At 26.4% G+C, this 12,968-nt stretch overlaps 1 protein-coding gene across 1 annotated transcript in view; it reads left to right on the forward strand.

The window, feature by feature from the left end:
- The window catches only part of LOC129975695 (phosphatidylinositide phosphatase SAC2-like), a 38,625-nt gene that overhangs the window by 19,380 nt on the left and 6,277 nt on the right, over window positions 1-12,968 (forward strand). The window contains exons 7-14 of the mRNA XM_056088829.1: window positions 314-502; window positions 2,908-3,289; window positions 5,544-5,739; window positions 6,010-6,087; window positions 6,392-6,512; window positions 9,547-9,675; window positions 11,562-11,632; window positions 12,012-12,257. Of these exons, the coding sequence (XP_055944804.1) occupies window positions 314-502; window positions 2,908-3,289; window positions 5,544-5,739; window positions 6,010-6,087; window positions 6,392-6,512; window positions 9,547-9,675; window positions 11,562-11,632; window positions 12,012-12,257 (1,412 nt within the window). The remainder of the gene's footprint in view (window positions 1-313; window positions 503-2,907; window positions 3,290-5,543; window positions 5,740-6,009; window positions 6,088-6,391; window positions 6,513-9,546; window positions 9,676-11,561; window positions 11,633-12,011; window positions 12,258-12,968) is intronic.

Consider the following 12,968-nt stretch of genomic DNA (forward strand, 5'->3'; position numbering starts at 1 on the left):
TAAACATTAGAAATTGTATGAAATAAAAAATACCTTGTATAATACTTTTTTAAAATAATGTAATGAATATTACAGAATTCCAAATTTTTTAGATTCTGTTTGAACAATTTAAAATTAAAAATCCAAAACAATAAATTAATGAAACACTTAAAAAGTTTTTATGACTCTCCTTCCAAATCATTAAATTTTTATAACTGCATTTTTATCATAATGCAATTGGATCTGGTAATTTGAATTAATTAGAGTGTTGTTATTTTCAAGTTCAATTTTGTTTATAAAAGACTAATTTTTTCCTTCTTTAAATTTTTTTCAGGAGTTTACAAAAATGTTCACTGATACAGATTCATTCTATTATTCATTTACTGGAGATCTGACCAATTCCATCCAAAGGATGTATTATCAATCAAAAGATCCAGAATATAAAGGATTACCACTTTGGAAAAGAATTGACGATCGCTTCTTTTGGAACAAATATATGTTATCTGAATTAATAAACCTTCAGGTATGTAAAAAAATTTTGCCAAATTACTTTTGTATTGTCATTTGCTAATGTGTAGTTTCCATTTTTTTATCTGTCTAAAAATGATAATTTGATTGAAAAGAAATCTTTTTTTTTCTATTTGTTATTTATTTTGTGTATAGTTAGACTTTGATTGCCCCAAAATATTTACAATTACATTCCCAAAAATTGCTTTTAATAATTGTTAAAAAAAATCTTTAAGATTCTGAATGCAGAAGTGTGCATGCTTGATTAAATGTTAGGTTATGTACTTACTAGCTTATGTGGATTGTTATTTGGTTGTACCATCTGATACTATAATATGCCATTAGCATAAAAAAATATGAAGAAAACTTATAGCATTAATTTAAAAGAAAAATCATAGATTGTATTTTTATATTTAAAAATATCTAGTTTGTATTAGAAATCATTTATTTTAATTTATTGGCAATAGAAATATCAGTTATTTTCTTCTTTTTAATTTATGTAAAATATATTTATTTTTTCTGTATTATTGATAAATCTGTATTCTGTGTCATTTTGATTAAGACGTGTAAATTGTTTTGCATTCATAATTTAGCATGACATTACAAATATAGAGTTTAATTTTCTTTGGTCTTAGATTTATCTGTTATTTTATTTTAGCAAAACACTAAATATTGCTTATTAAAGCTTGTATTTAACCTTGGACTTAGTAATTGCCTAGAAATTGTATAGATTTATATTTTGATTGTATGCATTCCATTTTCTGCATTCTTATTTGATTATGTTTATAATTAATATATTTTAAAATACTTTAAATACCATTTTCTTTCATTTCACGAAGGACATTGTATTTACACTGTTATTTTCAGAAAATATCATTGTAATTATGTAAGGTAAAATGCATATTTCAATATAACAAGGCCTTTCCTAATGCCTGAATAGCCTAAGTTTATTTCTTACCTTTCATGGTAATCTTTTATAACAAATTTTAATAAGCAGAATCATGGCTTGATGGCTAAGTCTTAGCTCAGTTCAATTGTTCTGGGTTCAAAACCTAAGTAGATTGATGCACATTAAATCCATTGAGGCCAAATCTGTTCTTTAAGATTAAGTATTGACGTTTTTAGACATATTTTTATTGAGGTTTTATCATGGTTCTATGTTTCGAAGTTGATCTCAAAAAAGCACTTGTGTTGCATTAAAATGGAACGCAAATATAGTTAAATTAAACTAAGCAAAATCATTGAACTATTTAACAATAAAATATATGAAGAATGTGATTGATTTAGAGATAATTGCTTTTTGGGGTGGTAAAGAGATTTATCTAATATTGCTTCATACCAAATAAATATGAAAATTTACTAAAATCCTTATTCTGCTTCTGAAATTTGAAGTATACTAAAGAAAGCATTATTATCATCAAAAAAGCTTGACTTCAAACTTTTAACGAATATCCTTATTTTAAATTCTGAAGTATTATAAAAGTATTTTTAATCTATAGAATATGGCTCTGTACATGTAAGATGCTAACTCAAAAACTGGATTCAACTAATGGATAAAATTTGATATATGGTTTTGTATCAAAATTGTAGTTATGAATAAATTTTGGATCAACATTGGTCAATGGAAAGAAGTACTGTTCCAAAACGCATACTTGATTCTCTTCATTTTGTAGTAAAGTTGAATTGTAGAATTGTACTAGAAAATCTTAGAATATTTCTCTCTTTCTCTCTTGCAATGGGAGTGAGGAATGGAAATAGATGACATTTTGCATTATTTATGTGTCAAATAGTTTAATTTCAGCTAATCTTTATGTAACATTTATAGAATCTAAATATTTCTCATGATAAATCAGTGCCGAAGGTGAAGACAAATTTCAATATTTTATAACCCCTGGCTGCACACATTATAAGGACTCTCTTAAAAATAAATCAGTTTAGTTTATTTAACACTGTTTTTGAAATAAAATACATCATAATCAATTAAATGAATAATTAATATTCCAGTGTACTATAAATATACAATTAATTATACTTCTGTTTATTAAATGATAATTTTAATAATTCATTGTGAACTCGCATTCTAATATTTTATAATTCATGTATATTTAACAAATTTGTTTATTTGCTAACCAGGCTAATAGCAATTTTTTATCAACTTGCCTACAGTTTTCCCTTAACCTAATGACCCTAGACATGTGTTTCATTTGAAATCTGTGCTTGTTTCAAGAGACAAGGATGTGATTAAATTAAATTATAGATAATTATAAGGATAAAGATAATTATAAGAAAAATCACTGAAGTTGAATTTATAAATTAGCTTAGAATTAAAAAATTTCCAAAAGTCAGTTTCTTCTGACATTTTTGTAAACAAATTATTAACTGCTATCTGAAAATGTTTTTTTATTTTCTTTTTTTAACTAGGACCCACTATGTGACCCTTGGATAATACCTGTCATTCAAGGCTTTGTGCAGATTGAACAATGTTGGATTGACATCATTGATGATGCTGAATCTCTCTCAGCAGAAGGGGCGAGGTTTTTCCCTCCTCCTGTACTTTTACCAGACTCAACTGGTAAAAATTACTCCATGACTTTAATATCAAGACGAAGTCGGCATCGTGCTGGCACACGCTATAAAAGAAGGGGAGTAGATGAATCAGGCAAATGCGCAAATTATGTTGAAACTGAACAGATATTTGAATTTGCCTCCCATACAGTCTCGTTTGTTCAGACTCGAGGTTCAGTTCCTATATTTTGGAGTCAGCCTGGCTATAAATATAGGCCACCACCTCAACTTGATAAAGGTTTGTCAATTTTTGTAACTTCATTTGTTTCGTGGATTTTTTTTTTTTTTTAATTTTTTTTCAAGTAGTTATTTCCATCAATATGTATTTTCAAAAGGTTTTTTAATTCCTATTTTCCTTTTGAATAAAGAGTATATAATACCTTTTATATAGAATAGGCAATTGTTTTTGTAGAAGCAAACAGAAAAAAAAATCCGGTTAATACAATTTATTATAAGCTCAAAGAAATATTATTTAAAAAATTTCTTTGAAACTGATGCAATGAATAAAGTTAAGATTTCATTTATAAAAGCTACATTTTGTTGTAAATTTAATATTTCTAATAATTATGAAACTTTGATACAACTATTAAAAAATCTCTGATAGTATCTCAAAGTGGGTCTAGCTCATCCATTATTGTATAATATAAAGAAGGATTTTAAAGCTTTTGTTTTTGTTGAAACATTTATAGAATCTGTTTCTCTTTGCATTACTTAGGATGATTATGAATGAATTTTTCAACTTTGAAAAGATTCATGTGAAAAATGAATATTTCATGTGTGAAATGAATATTCCAAATTAAACAATTCTATGTGAGGAGAATGTTCTAAAGGTTCATTTGTTAGGAACTTCAAAAGATATTTTTGAATGTACAATAGAATGTATTGTATATTAATGAATTTGCTACAAATGAGACAGTTAAAATGGTTCAAAGATCAGGAAGTAGAATACCAAATATCATTTTAGTTACAGCAATTTAAAAGAAAAGATGTCTTTGTAAAAAATAAATGGTGGCTGAGTTTGTTTTAAAAGAATGTGTAATAAATTTATCAAAATTTCTTTCTCAGATTGAGAAAATTAAATCAGTAAGCCAGCTCGGAACTAAAATTATTTGTGTGAAAAAAAAATTTCCAAATTTTATAAGTTACAGCTGAAGAAAGCTTCCGAGTGTAATACCAGGTATCCTGACAGAATATGAGATCAATTCTAAAATCTTGATATTGTTCTTTTTCTTATGACAATCATCTTTAAAATTTTTGATATAAATATATAACTGTATTGGGCTCCTATTAAAATGAGTGGTCATCTAAGTAATTATTTTCATTTGCTAATTATAACCTCTCAAAGCAAGAATATTCTTTTATAAGCACTCTGTTTTATTCAAAAATTCTTTTATCCTCCTTCTTTTGCGGTTTCTATGTCAAGTGTTTTAATTATAATTATCTATTATTCTCTAGAAGATTTACAATGAAAGTATTTCCAGGAAAAATTTACAGTCATGTCTCCTTTTTTTCATATATTTACCAAGTGCATTTTCATTTACTGCAATGCAAAATATGATTATGTTTGCTGGTAAGCAGCTGATATATTTTTTTCTCTGAAAATTATAATATGAATGTAATTAAATGTTCTGAAAGTTTTTCATTACTGTGTGAAGATTTTTTTTAATTTAGCAATTATTTATTTTTATGTAAATCCCATTTTGTTTTTTATCTCCTGCACATTTTAGCTGATTAAAAGAAAAATAAAATTGGTATGCTGTTCTCATTATTTCAACTATGAAGCAAAATGTCAGATTCTTTTAATCTAAAGTTTGACAGTTGCTTTATTTTCATCATAATTCTCATAACATTCAGGTGTATTACAGTAGAATTTGTTTTATGTTAACCTTTGAATAAATGGCATAAAATTTTTGGCATTGTTATGCATAACTTTTTAATATTGTTTAATCACGCAGCTGAAATTTCAACAATAATTACAATTTCCTAAAACAGATGAATTAAATTTTTAAAGAATAATATATTTTGGGAAAATCGTAATTAGAGCAATTATGAAATTTAAAAAAAAATTCTAATTTAATTAAACCTTATTTTTTTGTGAAAAATTATAATCTATGTTGTACTGTACGAGAAATATTATATATATAATTTTTTTGTTTGTTGGATGTTATATAAATATATTTTGTTTGATTGCTGCCGTAAAAATATTCAGTAACTTTAAAACAAAATCAATTATATTTAATGTTTCCTTTTAATGTAACATAAAATAATTGTATATTCAAGATTTATTTGCATTTACATTATTAAAATTTTTATTAATTACATTAATGAACTCATAAAAATGTTATTATGCTTCTGTTATAAAGACATATTCTTTATATTTTTAAGTATATTGCTAATAATAATGTATATTGCTAATAATAATGTTAAGTATAATGCTTTGTTTTTTGCCTATGATTAATGTTGGAATATTAATCATCATTTATTTATTAAAGGTGAGGAAGAAACTCAGACAGCATTTGAAAAACATTTTGCTGAAGAGCTTAGTATATATAATAAGCATGTAGTAATCATTAATTTAATGGAACAAACTGGAAAAGAAAAAATTATTAATGATGCTTATCTGAAACATATTTTGGAGTTCAGCTGTCCTGATTTGACTTACGTGAGTTTTGATTTTCATGAATACTGGTGAGTATAGCTTTTTTTTTTACCTTTATTAATAACTTTAATATTTTAAATTTAGTACTGATAAATAGAAAATATTACTTTGAATGCCTTTAACTAATAGTTGATAATAAGAGATATCTGCAATGTTTTATCCTGTAATTTGTAAATATATCTTTATGTGAATTATTATTGAAAGCCATATATAAAGTTTGCAAACTATTTGTAAAATGAAATAATTATTGACTTTACTAACATTTATTTCTAATTACTTCACTCTTTGTTTCCATCTAGCCGGGGTATGAAATTCGAAAATGTATCTGTTCTTATTGAAAGTATCCAAGATATCATTCGAGACATGAGATACTGCTGGTAATGCTTTTTAGTTAGTTTTTTTTCCCCCTACTTTTAAAAGAAAATATTTGTAAGTCATTTTAGATTTAATTTTTCTAATTTAATAATATTATTTGTGCACGATAAAAATCTATTAAGCAAAATCTATTTATTTGAATAATAAAAGCATTGGTTTAAATCTTCATTTAAAATATTGTTTTTAATATTAAACTCTTTTTTTTTTCATTTTGAATAATTTTGTAGAATTTTGAAGTAGTAATATTATTTCTCTTTTATTTTGGTTTTAAATTATGATATTCAATGTTCTATCGGTTTTTATCAGGACTGACAGTGAAGGACTAATTTGTGAACAACGTGGTGTTTTCCGAGTGAATTGCGTGGATTGTCTTGATCGGACTAATATTGTCCAAACTGCACTTGCCAAAACTGTTATGGATATCCAGGTAATTTTATAAAAGTGAACGTTGTGTGTATGTGTGTGCATGCGTGCATACAGCCTCTACAAGCCAAACTCGGACACTATAGGGTAAAAAACTTGTTCTACCAACATATTTTAACTGAAATGAATTAGAAAAACACAGAGCTTTTTTTAAGTGAATTAATTGTACAGCTAAAAGCAAAACCAAATAGTGCTAATTCATAAAATATAATTAACAATTTAGACTTAAAAATAAAATTTGTGAAAGAGAACCCATAAACCAAACTTGGATAACTCGCAATTAAGTATCAAATAATAGTAACCCTGTGTTTAAAGTTACTGCAAATTTTATGATTAACGTTGCTGTTGTTCAGAGGAATTTCGTAATTATGTTGTCTTCATTTGTTGTGAAATTAAATATTATTTTAATTAAAATGTCAAGACCAAATGGCCAATGAGTTAAGAAAATTGGTTATTAATCATGCTGAAGACGGAAAGTCTGTGCAAGAAATATCAGATATTGACAACAGAACTCATTCAACAGCTCATAACATCTTCAAATGCTTTAAATTCAGCAATCAGGTGGGAGAAAAAAAGCATAAGACAGGCCAAAAAAAAGATTTTCATTGAAGCATATGAGTGATATTTAATAAGAAAAGTGTTCTAAGCAAATCCATTCCTTAGTACACCAAAGCTAGCTATTATTGTTGAAAAGGAATTAAAAAGAAAGTCAGCCCATCAACAATGAGAAATGTGCTTCATAAAGCAGATCTCAGTGGAAGAAAAGCCAGGTAAAAACCTTTTATAAGTAAGCAAAATCAGATTGTAAGACTTAAATTCGCAAGGAACGTGAAAACAAGGATTTTTCTAATTGGAAAAAATATTTTATTTACTGATGAGGACAAATTTGATATTTTTGGATCCGATGGCAAGTTTTACATCTGGAGAAAATCAAACAAGGAATAAAAACAGCCTTGAAGCATAACAGCATATCAGTAATGGTCTGGGGCTCCATTTCAGCTGCTGGCCCATTTAATGAGAACCTTGCATTTATTGAGAATGGGTACAAGTGTATACCTCGACATCTTAAAGAAAAACTTTCACTTGGCAACAGGCAATTTTATCAGGATAATAATCTGAGAACATAAAACTTATTGATTGCATTGCTGGCTCTTATATAATTGTCCTCATGTTATGGACATTCCACCTTAAAGTCCCGATATAAATCTCATTGAAAATTCATAGGAATACCTTAAGAAAAAAGTTTGTAAATGTGGCATTTCCAATAAAAATGTAATGAAAAAGGTATTGTTGCAGAAATGGGAAAATATTAAAGGTAATATTGGGGGGAAATTGGTGTAATATATGCCTAAACGTCTTAAAATTACTATGATAAACATAGGCTTGCATACAAAATACTCATTTGAACTATTAACTAGTTTTTAAAATCTTCTTATCTATCCAAGTTTGGATTGAGCATTTTTTTTTTTTTTTTGCTATAATTTCTGGTTAAAATGAATTAATTTATAATATTTGTTTTTATGATAGCAATAAATACACTATTGAAAATTTATTTAACTATGTTTCTTATCATTTTTAGTTAAAAAATTTGGACTGTCTTAGTATCTTTTCTTTGATATCTGAGTTTGGCTTGGAGCTACTGTTTATTTAATCATCGTTCTTACTACTGTATTGTAATTGAATCTATTATATTATAAGGAATCAATTTTAACATAGACAACTTATGATACAGCTGCTTTTGCAAAACATTATGGGGGAAAACATTTAATTAATTCAAAGTAATCTGTTGTACAGAAAATACGAGTTGGTTCAATTTTGGTAAACAAATTTTATGAACTTGGGGACAGTTGATGTTAATGAAAGTTAATCCACAGAATGGTGAACTATTTCCAATTACCTCCCTGCATTCATTTGCACCTAATCTGTATAGATTTTTGTAAAAATATCAACTCAAAATTTTTTAATTGAAACAAACTTAAATTATAGTGATTAAATTTGTAAAATATTAAACTTTTAAATGTCTCCAATTATATTATGAGCATCTGAACAACTTTAACATGCTAATGTTTATAGGCTAGCAAATTATTTGCAAATTAGTATCAGCATGATGAAAAAAATCATTCAATATATTTTGTAGGGCAGACTGTTGAAACTAAAGCTGCCAAATTTGTAATTTACTTCTTTGGTTATAGATGAACATTAAGAAAAGGCTTTTCAACATTTTAGTTAGATTTTTAATTGGAAATTTAATATGTAATTGAAATCAAATCCAAAATTTATTAATTAAAATTATTTATAATTTTCCTCTATTACTTCCTAACATATTATGAAAAAAGAAAAATTTTTACTCTACTTTAAAATACAAAAAATAAATTCTTCATTGATAGCAGGTTTTCATACAAATTGTTCCCTAATTTTAATTCTTTTTTCATTTATTTTATTTTCAAAGTGTTTTGAAGTATATTATATGAAAATACTTTTGATTGTTTAAGTAACTGCATTTTTGTTCTCAAATGTTACGGCAATAGTAATTACATTTGTTGTGTGCATTTTATTTATATAATTAAAAGTAAATTTTATGAATAAAATAAAAGTAAATATATCACACTTCATTAACATAGTAACAATATATTTGCCTAGAGGTTGGAGACTCTTTAAATTTTTTCTCTAGTGCTTTGGAAAAGCTGTTTGCAATTTTAAAGAATATATGTAATTATATAAATAATCTAAAATTTATATGAAAAATTTTGAAACAAATTCAAATGAGTATAATATTCAAGCAAATATAAGTATAATAAAATGTAACTTTCATGATTATTATTTTTAATCAGAAAATATAAATCAAAAGTTATGAATGTCAGAAATTCATAATTTTTTATTTGATTATTACTTACCCTTCTTAAAAGATTATTACTGAGAACTATGAACTAATGAAACCAATGCAATGAGAGAGGTGATCAATATCAAAGTTTGAATTTATATTTTATTTCAATTACTACCGTCATGTAAATTTCAATAAATCATTTTATGTTTTCTAGTTCAATAAACTAGGCTTACTGCCACCTGAAGGAGTTCTGCCTGCTGGTTGCCGTCGAATCTTTCAAATGCTTTGGGCAAATAATGGGGACATTATCAGTCGTCAATATGCTGGTACAGTGGCATTAAAAGTAAGTTTTAGCTATGAAGGAAATGTGGGCCATTAGATGTCCAGTCACTTATTTAATTATCCTTTCATTAATTTTTGCTTCTATTTTTATCTGACAATATGTTTTAACCCTCTGAGCAGCAGAACTAAATTTTCCCATTTTTCAAGTTTATTGAAAACCAAATAACTTGTATTAATATGTTTATTTTCTTAAATACCCATTAATAAAATATTCTTAAGGTATCCGCTTTATGATTGAATACAAGAAAGTTTAGTTCATGCACTTTGAATTTCAACCTGAAAGTTATAATATCAAAATGATTGGGCAGTTAAAAAGTTAAAGTTCTGTCAAATGTTACTAAATACTCATTTAAAAAAAAAAAATGTTGTATTTTTTCCATGCATGTGGTTAAATATGTGCATATTACATGCAGATTTATTTCGCTTTGGACTCGCATATGTAGTATTCTCTTTAGTACAAATCTAAATATGTAATTCTATATGACCCACGCTTTAGTGGTGGACAGCAAAAAACATAGAAGTGTATTTCCCACATGTATTGTGCTAATTAGAAATGAATTTTTGCAAATTTTTATTGAATATAGTCATATGATGCTTCTTATTTGTTATATTACCTTTTATTTAATATGCAGAACTCTTTTAATATTACATAACAAGTTCTGTAAAAGTTGTGCAGATGATGAAATTTATTTTTTTACTTACTTTCAGTCAAACTATTTAAAGAAATTGAATATATTTTTGAATAAAATGTATTGTAGTTGATAGGAGTTATCTGCCATATATTTTGCCTTTTGCTATCAAGGAAAAAAGCTTTTATTTGCATTTGCTGATTTTGCATAATGTTGGTCAAAAAGACTGTCTGGGAGGTAATCTGTTCCATTGCCATGTGAAATTATCTCTGTGCATTCCATTGTTGCAAACAAAGGAGATGTTAAGATTCTTTTATTAAGTTCAAAAAGATAGGAGAAATTATTTTCATCCCCCTGCTCAGATACCACTTTATAGCTACTTGAAGTGTTGTTGGCTTTTTCAATACCATTCTTTTTCAATTTTTCCTTCTCTTATTATATAGCGTTGTGTAAATGTTAAAACACATAAAATTTCTTTAACATAAACTTGAGAATTTTAATGCTATATATATGTCAAACGTGCTTTGAAGAAAACAGTAATGGAATTCTTTAACACTTTTTATTCTTCATAATTTTAAGGAAATCATCAAATTTTTATATATTATCAAAATTCTTCATTCAAGCCATGAGCAGCATATTTAATAAAAAGCAAGGAAGTGACCAACCATGAGAAAGTACTTTGAACTTGCATCATTTTTAGGAAAACATTTGCTGTCTCTGTAATTTTGAATTCGAGGTAAAAATAATAGCCTATGCAATTTAGAAGATAAAGTTACAGTGAATACAGAGTTCAAGCAATCAGAAATTATTTTTAGAGCATAGATTAATTTGAAATTATCACATGAAAACATAAGAAGACAAACAAAGAACATTACTTGGGATATATAAAAATAGGCAAATATTGCATTTCAAAATCCACAATTTTTCTTGCATATTTTGTTCTGTTCTTTTTTAGATAGTTCCAGAATCTGAAAAGTTTTTTTTAATTATCAAAATAATGTATTTTTTTTCCATAAATTTTTATTGCAAATTGAAACATAATTGTTATCAATTTTTATTGAAAATTTTTTGCATCTTTCAGCTTTTTATTTCTTATTATCTTGGAAGGCCCAGAATTAATATCAATAGCATCAGGCGAAGAAAGTTTCTTTAATTTCTTTGAAAAAATTTTAAACTTTGAATTTATTGATTTATAAGTGCAAAAGTCATGCTGCATGTTAACATGCTATACTCAGACATTTTTGCTTTTTTCGCACAGGGTGATTATACTAGAACAGGAGAGCGCCGAATTGCTGGAATGATGAAAGATGGTTACCATTCAGCAAACAGGTAGAGTGTTTTAAAGGATTTTTTTTTAATGGACATTGCAGAATGTTCAGCAACTGTACAGAAAATTTTCCTTCTTGAAAAAAGGAACACATAACTGGCAGAAAAATTAAAGCCAATCAGAATCGTATGCTACCATAGATAATATATATATATATATATATATTTGTTACTAATGTTTGGACAATCACTATTGAGATTAGATTTTCTTCCTACAATCATTATGGATTTGTAGGATTTAAATTTATTATTGGTTGTGTAATAGCTTAAATTATTGATATGTGCAATTAATCTGATATTTCATACTAAGTTTTTAAAATATAAATTGCAATGCTGTCATAATTGTATATATATATGAAAAAATACTATCTATATTTTTCAGATACTATATGAATAGATTTAAAGATGCATTTCGTCAAGCCACAATTGACTTGATGATGGGAAATCCTGTTACTGAAGACATTCATGCTGTTACACCTGAACGAGAAGAGGTAGATCCTGAAAATGAAATAAATGAGCAAGAACACCATGAAAGAGTGAAACAGCTGATAGAAGATTGCAAGAAAATATTGATTCCAGACACTGAGGTGGTTTTAGGTGGATGGGCATTGATTGATGCAGATCCTGTGTATGTATAAAAAATTTACTTAGTCATTTGAATGCTCTTGATTTTTGAACTGTGATAATTCTTACATTTTTGTCTCATTGAATATGAATGAAAAAGAATTTCAATTATTAACTTAATAAACAAGAACAGTGGTAGATGTGTACTGATAAAATAGTAACATATTAATGTGGTGTTTATTTGACTCTTCTATTTCTTTTAAGTATTAAGTAGGAAGACTGTAATTAGGACATGACTTTTGAATGTTTAAAATTTTTTATTTTAAAAAATGTTCATATAATATACTGTTATTTCAAGTAAAGTGGAGTTGTTGGAGATTCCCCTTTGTTCTGTTTATTGATCAAGACTAGAAGAGGGAGAGTGTATTTCTTCTTATACTGTATATACATAAAGAAATCCCCCCTCCCCCAGATTTGAGTGGAAAACATGATATCTAAATATATTTTATTAAATAATTCAATGTAAATAATTGTTGTTGTCATGATATTTTATAATTCATAAAATTTGTATTTTTAAAAAATTTATTTATGTGGTAACAAAATGAAAACATTTTTTAAAATTATTTTTTATTATTATTATTGACTTTACTACAGCAACTCTTTAATCTAGCTTACCTAGTCAGATATCTGTCACTGATTGTGACTTTACATCTCACTTACCAATTGAAAAATAAACTACTAAATGTTTTGGCCCTTGAAAATTTTTACTGGTAAA

This window comes from Argiope bruennichi, chromosome 7, assembly GCF_947563725.1.
Source record: "Argiope bruennichi chromosome 7, qqArgBrue1.1, whole genome shotgun sequence".
Taxonomy (NCBI): Eukaryota; Metazoa; Arthropoda; class Arachnida; order Araneae; family Araneidae; genus Argiope; species Argiope bruennichi.